The following is a 13,193-nucleotide window of genomic DNA, read 5'->3' on the forward strand; positions in this document are numbered from 1 at the left end:
CTTTTTATCCATTGCAAACTCCCATTGAATTGTGGTTCAGTCAGGATCTGGAACTCTGATGGTTACAGGTAGAGGGTTAATGGGCAGTCTAGAGCTTAAGTATTCCCTCTGCCATAGGTGCTCTGTGATTCGTAAGGGATGACTTCAGGTGATGTGAGTGGAAAGTAAAAAGTTTTGAAAATCAAACGTTTTAATCATAACTCCAAGGGAAATGGGCCAATGACAATTTTTCTCAAGCAAAATATTTCCGTAACAATTGGGTTGAGAGCAGTGGTCTCAACCTTCCCTTCCCACTCACATCCCACCTTGAGCAATCCCTTACTAATCACAGAGCACCGATGCCATACAGATTACTTCAAGTAATACGAGTAGAAAGAAAAAGGTTGAAAATCACTGGTCTAGAGTAAGGAAGATGGAATCCAATCCAGGAAAATTCAGCAATGTCAGCAATCCAGGAAAGTAGGTATCCGGGCGGGAGAGGGTCACAGTTCACAAAGATTCCATCTTGAGCAAGACATTCATGGGCTGAAATCTAGTTGTGGGGGTTATTTAGGTTCATCTGATAATGGACAACCAAAGCATTTTAAAGGTGGTTCTAGATGAGGGCTGACTGAGAATGTTAACATGAGGTGGAATACAGAATGAAATCCAGTTGGATTCAATGAGATGCTTCAAACTCTGCATGCCAAGCCATTGACATATCCATTTTGATGATTCACAGAGAGGCCATGAACGATCCAACAGAAAAATTTATTTCTTTTCCTTGTTTGTTGTATGCCCTCAACAATAAAATGGACATCACAAAGTCTTGGTGTGCCAATTCCTATTTAAATCGATGGGAGTCACTTGCTGGCTGCATCAAAATGGCCTCAGTGTCATTTATTGGTCTGTTTCCATTGGTCATAAAAATTGAAAATACTGGAAATGCACAGCAGGGCAGGTAGCATCCATGGGGAGAAATGGAGTTGACTTTTCAGGTCAGCGATCCATCCTCAGAAGGAGGAAAAGTTAGAAGTTGAAGATGCAGAGAAAAGGGGAGAGGTAAAGAATCACAGTGAATGGCATTGATAGGCTGGAGACCAACAGGGACTGAAAGGGAGTAGTGGAGGTGGCTGTGAAGTCTTGTTAACCACCACTGCCTTGTCCAGAAGAGATTGATCAGAGTGAGCAGACCAGGAAAACATTGCTGGAGCTTTGAAATGCAACATGCTGCATTTGGAAATCTGAAAGGAGAGAATGTTGGAAATACTCATCAAGTTGAGCAGCATCTATGGGGAGGAACAAGATTTAGTTTTGGGGGCATGACCTGTCTGAATTACATGACTGGTGCATGATAGGTGAAGTGATGGCCATGGGATGACACTGGGGCAGGTTCCACCAACAGCCTGAACATTCTTTGCATACTAGGGCGCCAGATCCACAAATGTGCTGGAAAAACTCAGCAAGTCATGCAACATCCATAGGAAGTAAAGGGGGAACCAATGTTTTGACTCTGGCCCCTGCGTCAAGAATTTACTTCCTCCGGGCACTGCATGGCCTGCTGAGTTTCTCCAGCACATTTGTGCATGGCACTTGACCCCAGCATCTGCAGAGTTTCTTGTTTAACAAAAACTCCAGATCCCCCAGATAGCCAGAGTGGCCCAGAGCAAATATTTGGACACTAAACCTCGTCTCTGGTGACAGAAGCAAGAAAAATAGATAATCAGCCTGGATGGGGCTTTAATGAGAGAGTATCTTGGGGATACCAAAGGTTAAACGATAATTTAAAGGTTGAAAGAAGACGCCTCCCAGATTTTAAAAAAAATTGAGTTGTGTCAAACAGTCAGAAAAGTTTAGGCTTCTTTGCCTTAAAGGACATTGTCCCTGAAATGATGTCAGATTTATTGTCAGAGTACATACATGGCATCATATCCAACCCTGAGATTCCTTTACCTGTGGATGAGGCAGAATCACCACTTACTGGTAGTGCAACAAACTGTACACGAAGTATACATGTAAACAAATAAAGGACTGTAAACAGATAATGAAATGTAAACAAACTGTGTAATACAATTAAAAAAAAAATCAATAAAGTGCAAAAATAAGAGTCCTGAAATGAGTTGAGTTTGTTGTTGAGGAGTCAGATGGTGGAGGGGTAGCAGCTGTTCCTGGACCTGGTGGTGTGAGTCTTGTGGCACCAATAGCTCTTTCCTGATGGCAGCAGTGAGAACAGGGCATGTGCTGGGTGGTGTGAATCCTTGATCATTGCTGCTCCTCTCTGACAGCAATGTTCCCTGTAGATGTTCTCTATGGTGGGGAGGGATTTGCTTGTGATGTCCTGGGTAGTATCCACTACCTTTTTGGAGGGTTTTGCACTTGGGGATATTGGTGTACCTGTACCAAACCATGATCTTGGAGAGTTTATGAAAATAAGGGGAGAAAACTGCAGATTTCAAAGATCTAAGGTTTCATAGCTGTAAAACAGTGGACAAACGAAGGATAGATGTCAGTGAATCCTCTCTGTCCCAGACACACTGCATGCATGGATGCACATTGCAGATCAATGATTATTTTGTGCTTGGGTGCAGAGCATGTTGGGTGGGAGGCATCCTGGGAACTGCAGCATGAAGAGGAGGGCGAGGTGCAGTTCACAGGCAACATTGGGACATAGAAGCATCTTGTTGCTCAGTCTGGGTAGTGAAGGAATGATTCTGTTCAAGCACTGGGTTGAATGGTTGTTTGCATAATTGTGTGATTTGTGTGTGATGATGTTTATTGTCACATACATAATAAGTGCAATGCTCATTACTTGCAAGGAGGAAGGCAGGAAACAGACCAGTTAACCAGACGTCAGTAGCAGCAACAATAGAGCTGTAAGTGGTGTGGTCATCCTGCAGCACTGAGGTACATTAAGTTCTATTGGACTAAACAGAGGGAAGACATCTGACATCCTTTGTGTCCCCGTCAAAGCACTTTGCAGACAACGATCTATCTGCATAATTGTCACAGACACAGTTAAAATGTGATGAAAGCTCCAAGTGGTCATTAACTTTCACCTGTTTTCCTGCAAATAATCAGTTAACTAGCTGCTCTTGATTCACCAATTATGTGGCTAAACGATCTTGTTGTTTGACAATCCAATCTCTTTGGGAGAACAGAAGGTATCACGGTGTGTGATTTCTAACCCTGGACTGGTTACATGGGGGACAGTTCCTTTTGGAGTCCAGTGACATTTGAGGCAAATTTTCTCCAGACAAGCACACTTTAAAAAAAATTCTCCTGACAGGATTGGGGTGCAAAATCTATACATCCATTTATTGCCGTCCACAATTACCCATAGAGAGATTGTGAGAGACACTACGGTCCTTCTGGTGAATTTGGTTTCGTAGTTCAATTGGACAGATATTTCCAGGTTATGATAAAGTGAGCATGTTTTTTTTTTTGCTGAGGCAGAATGTTGTCTGATTGTCAGTGGGACCTGTAAGTGATGGTGTTTTTATCAGCCTGCTTGGCCTCCTGGTAAAGTTCATGGGCTACAGACATGTTCTTGACACCTCCCAAATAGTTTCTAATCTGAACCTTCTTTGTCTTCACTTATCTACAAATATGTTGCTAAAATAGCAAAGCTTGGTCACCCAGCCCAGTTGTTCTTTCTCCCCATCTTTCTTCCCTTGCTTGACCTCTAGTGGGTGCCAGCACCACCAACATTTGTTATCACATCCATGCTGAAGTACAGACAACGTTGGAGCCTGGCTATCTTTCAAGTTCATTTATTGTCATCCGATTGTACAAGTACAACCTGATGAAACAGTGTTCTGCGGTCCTCGGTGCAAAAACATGCAAACACGCAACCAGACATAACACACATACAGACAAACAATACATGTATACATATATTAAAAATAAATAAATATTGTTTCATCAATGGTAGTCTCAGAGGGTTAGTGTGAGCAGTTTATCAGTTGTTCAGCATTCTCACTGCTCGTGGGAAGAAACTCTGGTAGTTCAGGCTCTAATGCTCCTGTATTTTTTTCCCAATAGAATAGCTGAGAGATGCTGTGTGTGGAGTGGTAGGGGTCCTCAATGATTTTGCACACCCTCTTCAGGCAACAAATCCGGTAGATCACGTTGAAGGGAGACCACAGCGATCCTCTTGGCTGTTCATGGTCTTGTGAATGTAAAGTTTTCCTTTACTGCAGGATTACTACAGCAGCCCTCAGAGGCTTGGTCTTGTTAAACCTCTGCATGTTTAATTATGTTCCAATAATCTCTGGAGCTTGATTGTCCGTCAGTGTTTGGGGGCAGTGAAAACTTGAGTAGAATTGCTATGGCAACTTTGTGTCTGTCTATCTATCTATGCCCACACCACCCAATTATATCCATGTGACCAATTAACCTCCAAACCCTGTATGTCTTTGAAATATGGGAGGAAACTGGTGCACGCAGAGGAAACCCACACAGACATGGAAAGGATGTACATGTTGCGAGTTTAGATAAATGAAAGTTTAGATAATTTAGACAAATTAACTTCAAAGCTAGTTTATTAATTATATATATATATTGAAGATGCAAAGTAACAGAACATGGCCACAGGAGTGCCCCAGTAACCTGGATATGCAGGATATGAACACAGTTACTGGTCTACATCCCCTTTCCTTGGCTCATTCTCAATACCATGACAAAATTACCTTGACTTTAGTGCTTACGAAGTGTCACAGAATGACCAATATTTAGCAGACATATTCAGTAACTGAAATGACAGCCATATTAGGTGAGAAACCTAGGAAAACTCTCTGCTACAATTAAACAATATGAATATCGATATTCTCTCTCTCTCCTTCTCTGTCTCAATGTAAAAGGATGTCTCAATGTAAAAGGATGTCTCTATATTTGAGATTTGGCTTTCTAGCACACCTGAACGTGTTCTATACATAGTTTGAGTTGTGTTTGAGAGTGGCTCAACTGGAGACACCTCAACCTGAAACTGCTCAGCATCCATCCTTTCCCTACTCTCGTGGGAGTGTTGTAGTGCTGGATCCTGATAGTCGGTGTCACTTCAACTGGGCTGGGCTGGCACATGCTCGGCTACAGGTATAATGTGTCGGTGATTCCTCCTGTATAGTTTTCCTTCTGATGAGATAAGATCTGGGCTCCTTGCATCTCTCCTTTACTGTGCCTGTCATATCACCATATACAGCACAGAACAGGCCAGTTTGGCCCTACTAGTCCATGCCAGAACAAATCCCCACCCTCCAATCCTCTCCCCTCCATGTAATTATCCAGTCTTTCCTTAAATGTAAATAACGTCCCTGCTTCAACCACCTCTGCCGGAAGCTTATTCCACATCCCAACCACCCTTTGTGTGAAGCAATTTCCCCTCGTGTTCCCCTTATAATTTTCCCCCTGCAATCTCAAACCATGGCCTCTGGTTTGAATATCCCCCACTCTTAATTAAAAAAAGCCTATCCACGTTGACTCTCTGTCCCTTTTAAAATCTTGAACACCTCCATCAAATCCCCCCTCAATCTTCTACGCTCCAGAGAAAAAAAGCCCCAGGCTGCTCAACCTGACATCCACTTGTAATCTTGTGGGGTTTATAATCTGACAACCTGTCCTTCCATTAAAGGCTGGTGGTTGGCTTGATCAGTCAGAACCCAACTTTTGTGACAGTCTCTTATTGAGAAGCTGGGATTTTACCTCTTGTGGCTTACACATATATGAGGTTCAAGTAGCTTCCTTGAGACAGTGAGAGTAGTGTGTGTTTGCTTCGACATTAGTCTTTGTGCAGGAGACCCTAGTGTTGTGTCTTGTGGCATGTTTGAGAGTTAGGAGGTTGAGGGAAAACATCAGTTCTCTGTGGGATTTCTCCTCGAGTTGCTCAGCGCTGTGGACAGCTCTGTCAGCTGACCCATTAGATTGGGAATACTCTGGGCTGCTGGTGACATGAGTAAAGCCCCACTGTATGGCAAAGTCCTTGAATCGCTGGCTTGTAAACTGTTTGGCATTGTCTGATATGAGCACGTGTGATGTTTCAGGAACTGAAAAGTGTCTCTTGAGTTTTGTGATGACCGTTGCTGAGGTAACGTCACGAAGCAGGTCAATCTCCTACCAGCCTGAATATGAGTCCATTAGCACCAAATACTGCACTGTTGACAGCGCCATTCAAAGATACCTGTTGTCACGGTCGACCAAGGCAGGTCTGGAACAGGATGAAGGAGGTGTGGTTCCTTTTGCTAGTGTGGTTTTGTGAGTGTCATCTGTCATTGTTGGCCAGTAAACTATGCCATATTCTCCATTTAGTAACTTCTGCACCAGGGTGCCCTCTGAGCATAATGCTGATGTACTTCTTTTGATGTTGCCCAGGAATGACTGTTTTCTGGCCTTTTATGACGACCCCCATCTTCATTAGTTAGTTTATCTATGAAAAGAAAATAAGGATGAACAACATGTGGAAGACTACGCTGTATGGTGGTGTCTGATAGTTGTGGAGGGTTGTGTCATCTGCTATGTATCTCTTTAACTCCTCCAAGCGAGGAGTTGACTGTTATCACGTCAAAGTTGTCTTCTTCATCAGCTTGCTGAACTGTGGAACTCCTGGGAGCTCGAGACAGTGTGTCAGCCAGGTACATTTGTTTTCCACTTTTGTACACGAGAGCGATGCTGTACTTTTGAAGTTGTAAAGTCATCCTCTGTAGTCTTGCTGGAGCTACGTGTATGGGTTTCTTCAATATAGTAACTAGGGGCTGGTGATCTGTTTCTATGGTTACCGGCTTGCCGTAAATATAATCATGGAATTCCGAACATGCAAAAATGACTGCCAACAGCTCTTTTTCAATCTGTACATATCCAATTTCTGTGTCAGTTAGTGTTCGTGAAGCATAGGCTACGGGTTTTCCTTCTTGCAAACAGGCAGCACCTAGTCCATACTGTGAAGCATCACTGGTAAGTGTCAGAGCTTACTGATGTCAGAGTAAGACAGAACCAGTGGGCAGGACCTGTGCTTCTTTAGTGTTTCAAAGGCATTTTGTTGCTGCTCGTGCCAAGTCCTTGTGTTGCAGTGGAGCCATCAGCTGACTGGAATTTGGAATAAAATTTTCTAAGATAGTTGACCATCCCCAGGAATCTTTGCAGAGCTGGGACATCTTCTGGTATTAGCATTTCACTGATTGCTTTTGTTTTGGAGGGGTCACTTATAAAAACGTGACCAATGTAGCTGACCTGGTTCAACCAGAACTTGCACTTGAGGGAATTAAATCTCAAGTTCACCCCTCTAGCACGGTTGAGCACTTTTCTCAAGTTGGCACCATGTTCTTCCATGATTTTTTTCCTCCAAAGGTTATGATTGCGCAGGGATATCCAGCAAAAATCTGTTCCGTGAAGTGCTGGAACACTTCACTGTTAGAGCTGAGTCTGAATGGTATCCGTAGAAATCTGTTGCGACCAAAACAGGTGCTGAGGTAGTTAGCAATGATGATTTGTGGTCAAGTGAAATCTGCCAAAAGGAGTTCCTCGCATCTAAGACCGAAAACGTCAATCGTCTCACCAGCTTTCTGACTACATGTGTTGACCTTGTGTCATTCCATAGTAACGTTGGTTTGAGGGTTGCATATCTCTCTAAATTTTCTCTTGAGGCTTTCAGGATCCTCTTTGGATTCTGCGGGAATGAGGATTGGTCCTCTCTCGCCGAGATCTCTCACTTCTCCCGCGTACATGAAAGGCCATTCACGTTCAATTGCCTCTGGTCCCACTAGATTGAGAATGTATGTTCGAGTATGGGCTGGCTTGTCAGAATGTGCTGCCGCACATTCATATTCTTGTTCAAAGAACTTCCGGTTTTTGGCGATGTTACTGTCAAAGATAAGTGGGTCGGGCCTCCGGAATCCATCCGGCATATTCACCATTTAGCCTTGTTGTCATGGCTGGCTTGGTTGTCCTCGCTTTAAAAAAACAAATCCTGGACAAAAAACATTAACCTTAAAAAGTCAGGGACATCCCACTTCTGACACCATGTTGTGAGTTTAGATAAATTAAAGCAAGTAGATTCACTTCAAACCTAGTTTATTAACTATTTACATTGAGGGTGCAAAGTCACAGAACATGGCCACAGGTGTGCGCCAGCATAAAGAATCCCCCGGAACCCCAGTAACCTGGATATATAGAATGTGAACACAGTGACTGATCTACAGTACAGACTCCTTACAAACAGCAGAAGATCACTGTAACTATGGTGCTCTAACTGTGCCGCCCCACGCTAACCATACAGACCAAAAGGAAGTGAATGAAGCTGCCACTCATTAATCACTAAAAATTTTATTTTGCTTTTCCCCCTCTTCCGCCATGATGTACAGGAAAATCTGTTGAGCAAGAAACTCGACAGGTCAAGCAGAATCTTTGGAGACAAAGGGATGAGTCTTGATGAGGGGTCACGACCCGAAATATCAGCTGTCCTTTTCCCTCCGCAGATGCTGCTCGACCTGCTGAGCTCCTCCAGTAATTTTTGCCCTAGATTGCAGCAGCCTCTCGCGTCTCCATTGCTCTGTATTCGTGATGGCCTGTTTCAAATGCTGTTCATCAATATAATGTTACCAACTCTGCCTTTTAATCATTTCATTTCACACGATATTCAATTTGAAGGACGAGATTTGGTCTTTGCGAGGCCACGGAAGTGAGCTGACATTTTGAATGGCTTCAGCCTGGAAGGGATGTAATTCCAAGATTTAGGTGACAGTGAAAGAACGGCAATGTATTTCCAAGTCTGGGTTTGAGGAGGTCATGTTTTGAGCTGCGATCGCTCTAGCGAGACTTTACCTGATCCAATGCTCTTTGCTAAGATATGGAAGCTAGTAAATTACTTTGCACAGAAGATGTTCATTTCACTTGTGTTGCCTCTTGGAAATTCCAATTTGTCTGTCATTCCTGCTCTTTGCTCACACCCCAATGATGTTTTCTTCTCAATCATCTATCCATTTCCCTTTGAAGGCCATCGTTGAAGCAGTTGCTATCACCTTGTGAGGCAGCATGTAACCATAGTAACCTGCAGCCTTCAGCAACTTTGTTGGACCGCATTTTGCAGTTAACTTGAAGTTCTGCATTGACAAAAGCACTGTTGGATATTTTGTATTTGTGTGGCACAGTTGATGGACCTTCTGCCTCTCGGCACCAGCGACCCCTGTTCTGTGCTGACACCGGGGATGTTGTCTGATGGGTTATATAAATGCCTCTGGTGTTTCCAGATTTCTGCCACATTCCAAAGATGTGCAGATAGGTTAAAAACACAATGCTGGAGAAACTTCAAGTAAAAACACAGCGTTACCCAGCATTGTGTTTTTACTTCAACCCTGGCATCTGCAGACGTTTGGGTTTTACTTGTGCAGATAGGTTAATTGGTTGTTGTCAATTGCCCATTGGGTATCTTGGTTGGAGGGGGAGGGGGAGGGAGGTGAGAGGGGGGAGTTGATGGAATATGGGGGGAAATAGAACGGGATAATGTAGGATTACTGTGGATACTTTGTGGGCTGAGGGGCCATTTTCCATATTGTATCACACTAACTTTGAAAGACGTTAGCCAATCATACAGGCCATGTTTGTAAATGAGAGGAAAGAATTTAATCTGGAGAAATGTGATGAGGTTCACCAAATCAACTGTATTTCTTTATGGCAGGGAGCTAAGATAGGGAAGAGTAAAGGACTGTAATCTTTGAGGAGGCAGATGGGGAAGATGGTTTAAAAAAAATTACAATGGATCCTTTATTAGCTAAAGCATGGAATGTAAGTGCAAGGCGGCTATGTTAGAACAGTAATGGCAGATGAGCCACAGTTTGAGTCGCGTGCCCTTTTCTGGACACGGCATGAAGGAAAGATGTGATAATGCTGAGAGAATGCAGAGGACATTTACAAGGATGCTGTCTGGACTGGAAAATTCATCCAAATCAGAGTTAATGGATTGGAAAATTGAAAAAGCAATTGGTACTGGATTGTGATCTGCAAACCTTGGCTGTGAGAAGCTCCTCCGAGAGGATGCCTGTTGTACCTTGTTTAACATTGCCTGCAGTCAAACTGCTGCCTGGGGCACAACCGGGCTTAAACAACCATCAGTGTGGGGTTTTTTTTTTCGGCAGTTTTTGACAACTTTCTGAACTAAACTGCCAACTTTCTGAACTACTCCAAAGATATTTGTGGTGAGTATTTTGAAAACTTTAGTAGTTGAGAAAATGGATAATACTGTTGCGATTTTGGGCCACTTATCTCCAAGCAGGCAGTCACTTTCACAGCTGCACAGGAGGATTCACCACGTTCCAAGAGTTTTAATGTTGTAATCTTCTTTCTAATTATAAAGCCAAATCGAGCAGCTGTCCTTCCAACATAAATACTCAGTGCAACAAATGCACAAATTTTTTAAAAGTCGGATGGTTTTCTTACCGCAACCAATGTTAGCTACAGTTTCAAGATACAAGATTCAAGATTCCTTTATTGTCATGTAACAAAAACAGTGCAATATTACACGGAATTTGCTTTCGTCTGCTGTAAGGCAGACAGATTTGCCATTGGCAAAAATTGCTTGAAGCACCTCTTACAGTCAGAGAAAGAGAAGCAAAAGAGAGTCCCCTCCATAATCACCAAGTGTCCATTAGATTTGCCTCCAGCGCTTCCACAGCCTCTGCAGCCACACAGAGTCTGGTCCAAACCATCGGCAACCTGAGCTCCAGATCTGAACCTCTGACGTGATCAGGAAGACCTCAGTGTGCTTGACACCCTCTCGCGTCCCGACTCCAACACCTCGCACCCCCTCAGCCAGTCTCCAGCAGTCCACAGCCTGGTGTGAACCCCTTGGCCGGAGTCGTCCGCAGTGCGCCAGTTCCTCATCTTGAATCCCAAACACCCTGCCGCCTTCAACCGCAGAGCCCCTCACTGGTCCACTGTCTCGTGAGTCATCACCTCTGCTTCTCCTCCTCAAACTGGGGCGGGTGGAGGTTGTTCTCCCTGTTTCTTTCTGCCTGCACCAGTCCCTTGCTTTCTCCAGAGTCTACTGATCATAGGCACAGATCCTGTGATTGCAGGATTTTAAAATAATATCACTGTCAGCTTCATTAATAGATTGTTTAAAGCCTTTACAGAGCAGATGGCAGTTGGACCCTGTGGGAGTGCTGTGTCTCCACTCCCCACTCTCCACGGATAGGCATCACCGCCGTTACAGCAGCACTAGCAACGTCTTTTTCAAATCAGTTTGCAAAATGCACCACAGTTTCAGCAGGCTTGACTGAAGATGCCTGTCAAACACACATTTTACCACCAAGACGGTCAAGAAGGGCAAATGCATAAGAAGTCCCATCACCCGCAGGTTCCCTTCCAGCCGCACACCCTCTTGGAAATGTGTTCCTGGTTCTTCTGGAAAAACAACCAACTGAAAAACCTCACAAAGATAAGCGTATACAGAGCCGTTGTCATACCCACACTCCTGTTCGGCTCCGAATCATGAGTCCTCTACCGGCATCACCTACGGCTCCTAGAACGCTTCCACCAGCGTTGTCTCCGCTCCATCCTCAACATCCATTGGAGCGTTTTCATCCCTAACGTCGAAGTACTCGAGATGGCAGAGGTCGACAGCATCGAGTCCACGCTGCTGAAGATCCAGCTGCGTTGGGTGGGTCACGTCTCCAGAATGGAGGACCATCGCCTTCCCAAGATCGTGTTATATGGCGAGCTCTCCACTGGCCACCGTGACAGAGGTGCACCAAAGAAAAGGTACAAGGACTGCCTAAAGAAATCTCTTGGTGCCTGCCACATTGACCACCGCCAGTGGGCTGATAACGCCTCAAACCGTGCATCTTGGCGCCTCACAGTTCGGCGGGCAGCAACCTCCTTTGAAGGAGACCGCAGAGCCCACCTCACTGACAAAAGACAAAGGAGGAAAAACCCAACCCCAACCAACCAATTTTCCCTTGCAACTGCTGCAACCGTGTCTGCCTGTCCCGCATCGGACTTGTCAGCCACAAACGAGCCTGCAGCTGACGTTGACATTACCCCTCCATAAATCTTCGTCCGCGAAGCCAAGCCAAAGAAGAAAAGAAAAAAATATAATTCCCGGAACTCCATCTCCAATGGTAACCCATCAGAGGGACTGCAGGAGTTCAAGAAGATAGTTCACTATCATCACTACCTCATTGGGGAATTTGGGGATGGGCATTTCCAGTAATGTCCAGGTCCCAGAAAAGCAAGAAAGAAACAAAAGTGTTGAGGGGATTAATTGCCCTAGACTGGGATATACCTCTTCATGATCTTTTGCCTCTTTAAGACACTTCTGAAAGCCTCTCTCTTTAATCAAGCTTTGCCACTGTCCTAACATTTCCTCCTATGCCATGATGAATTTTTTTTTACACTGGTCATGCTACGTTCAGGCTTCTCTGGAAATGCTAGCTACACATGATGCAGTGGTACTTCTTCCATCCTATCTTTCTAAAATATTGCCATACAGCACAGTAACAGGCCCTTTCGGGCCATGAGCCTGTATGCCCAAATACCCCAATTAACCTACAACTACCAGAACATTTGGAATGGTGGGAGAAAACCAGAGCGTCCAGAGGAAACTCGGGTTACAGACAGCGCAGAATTCGAATCCCGGTCCCGATCGCTGCCATTGTAACAGCTACGCCAACCGTGCTGCCCTGGACACTTCCCCATAGAACATCATCAGGTTGGCCTCTAAACATTTCCAGGGTGTGGCCCCCATTCCCCTCCACCCACGTGCAAGGAAATACGCTAAGTTCTCTTTATATAATTTCCCCAAGATGTGACCTGATTTTGGCTTTGTATTTTGAGACTATGCTTGTTATCTCTGTAAGGACCACTCTCTTGGATCTTCACTGTTGTGTACGGTGCCACAGTCCATTCTCTAAGGTGCAGACACCAGGTGTGTTGACGATAAATGAGGTGATTATTATGCTGCACAACACATTACTGATTAGCAACCTGCGTATTGTGCATGACCTGTAAGTGTAACACTGACTTCATTCCCATATACTACCTCAGTGCCAGATTTCGACCTGGTGAGGCCTTAAGCCATATACAGCTTGGAGGCCTCTTGTTTAAAAAAAATTACAATACAGATTATTTTCAAATGAATGAGTTTACTGATTACACATTTAGCATTTAGTTGTCTTGATCTCTTTCATAGATTATAGTATATAGCCTGGAAACAAGACTTGAATGTAATTTTT

The 13,193-nt window shown here is 44.2% G+C and overlaps 1 protein-coding gene across 6 annotated transcripts in view; it reads left to right on the forward strand.

Moving 5' to 3' along the window:
- The window catches only part of LOC138747620 (SRC kinase signaling inhibitor 1-like), a 227,458-nt gene that overhangs the window by 32,069 nt on the left and 182,196 nt on the right, over window positions 1-13,193 (forward strand). Inside the window, exons 4-5 of one of the 6 annotated variants that reach the window (XM_069907008.1) lie at window positions 8,486-8,503; window positions 10,571-10,579. The exons of the other annotated variants lie outside the window; for them this stretch is intronic. Coding sequence (XP_069763109.1) covers window positions 8,486-8,503; window positions 10,571-10,579 — 27 coding nt within the window. The remainder of the gene's footprint in view (window positions 1-8,485; window positions 8,504-10,570; window positions 10,580-13,193) is intronic. 6 annotated transcript variants of the gene reach the window in all.

Source organism: Narcine bancroftii, chromosome 12 (genome assembly GCF_036971445.1).
Source record: "Narcine bancroftii isolate sNarBan1 chromosome 12, sNarBan1.hap1, whole genome shotgun sequence".
Taxonomy (NCBI): Eukaryota; Metazoa; Chordata; class Chondrichthyes; order Torpediniformes; family Narcinidae; genus Narcine; species Narcine bancroftii.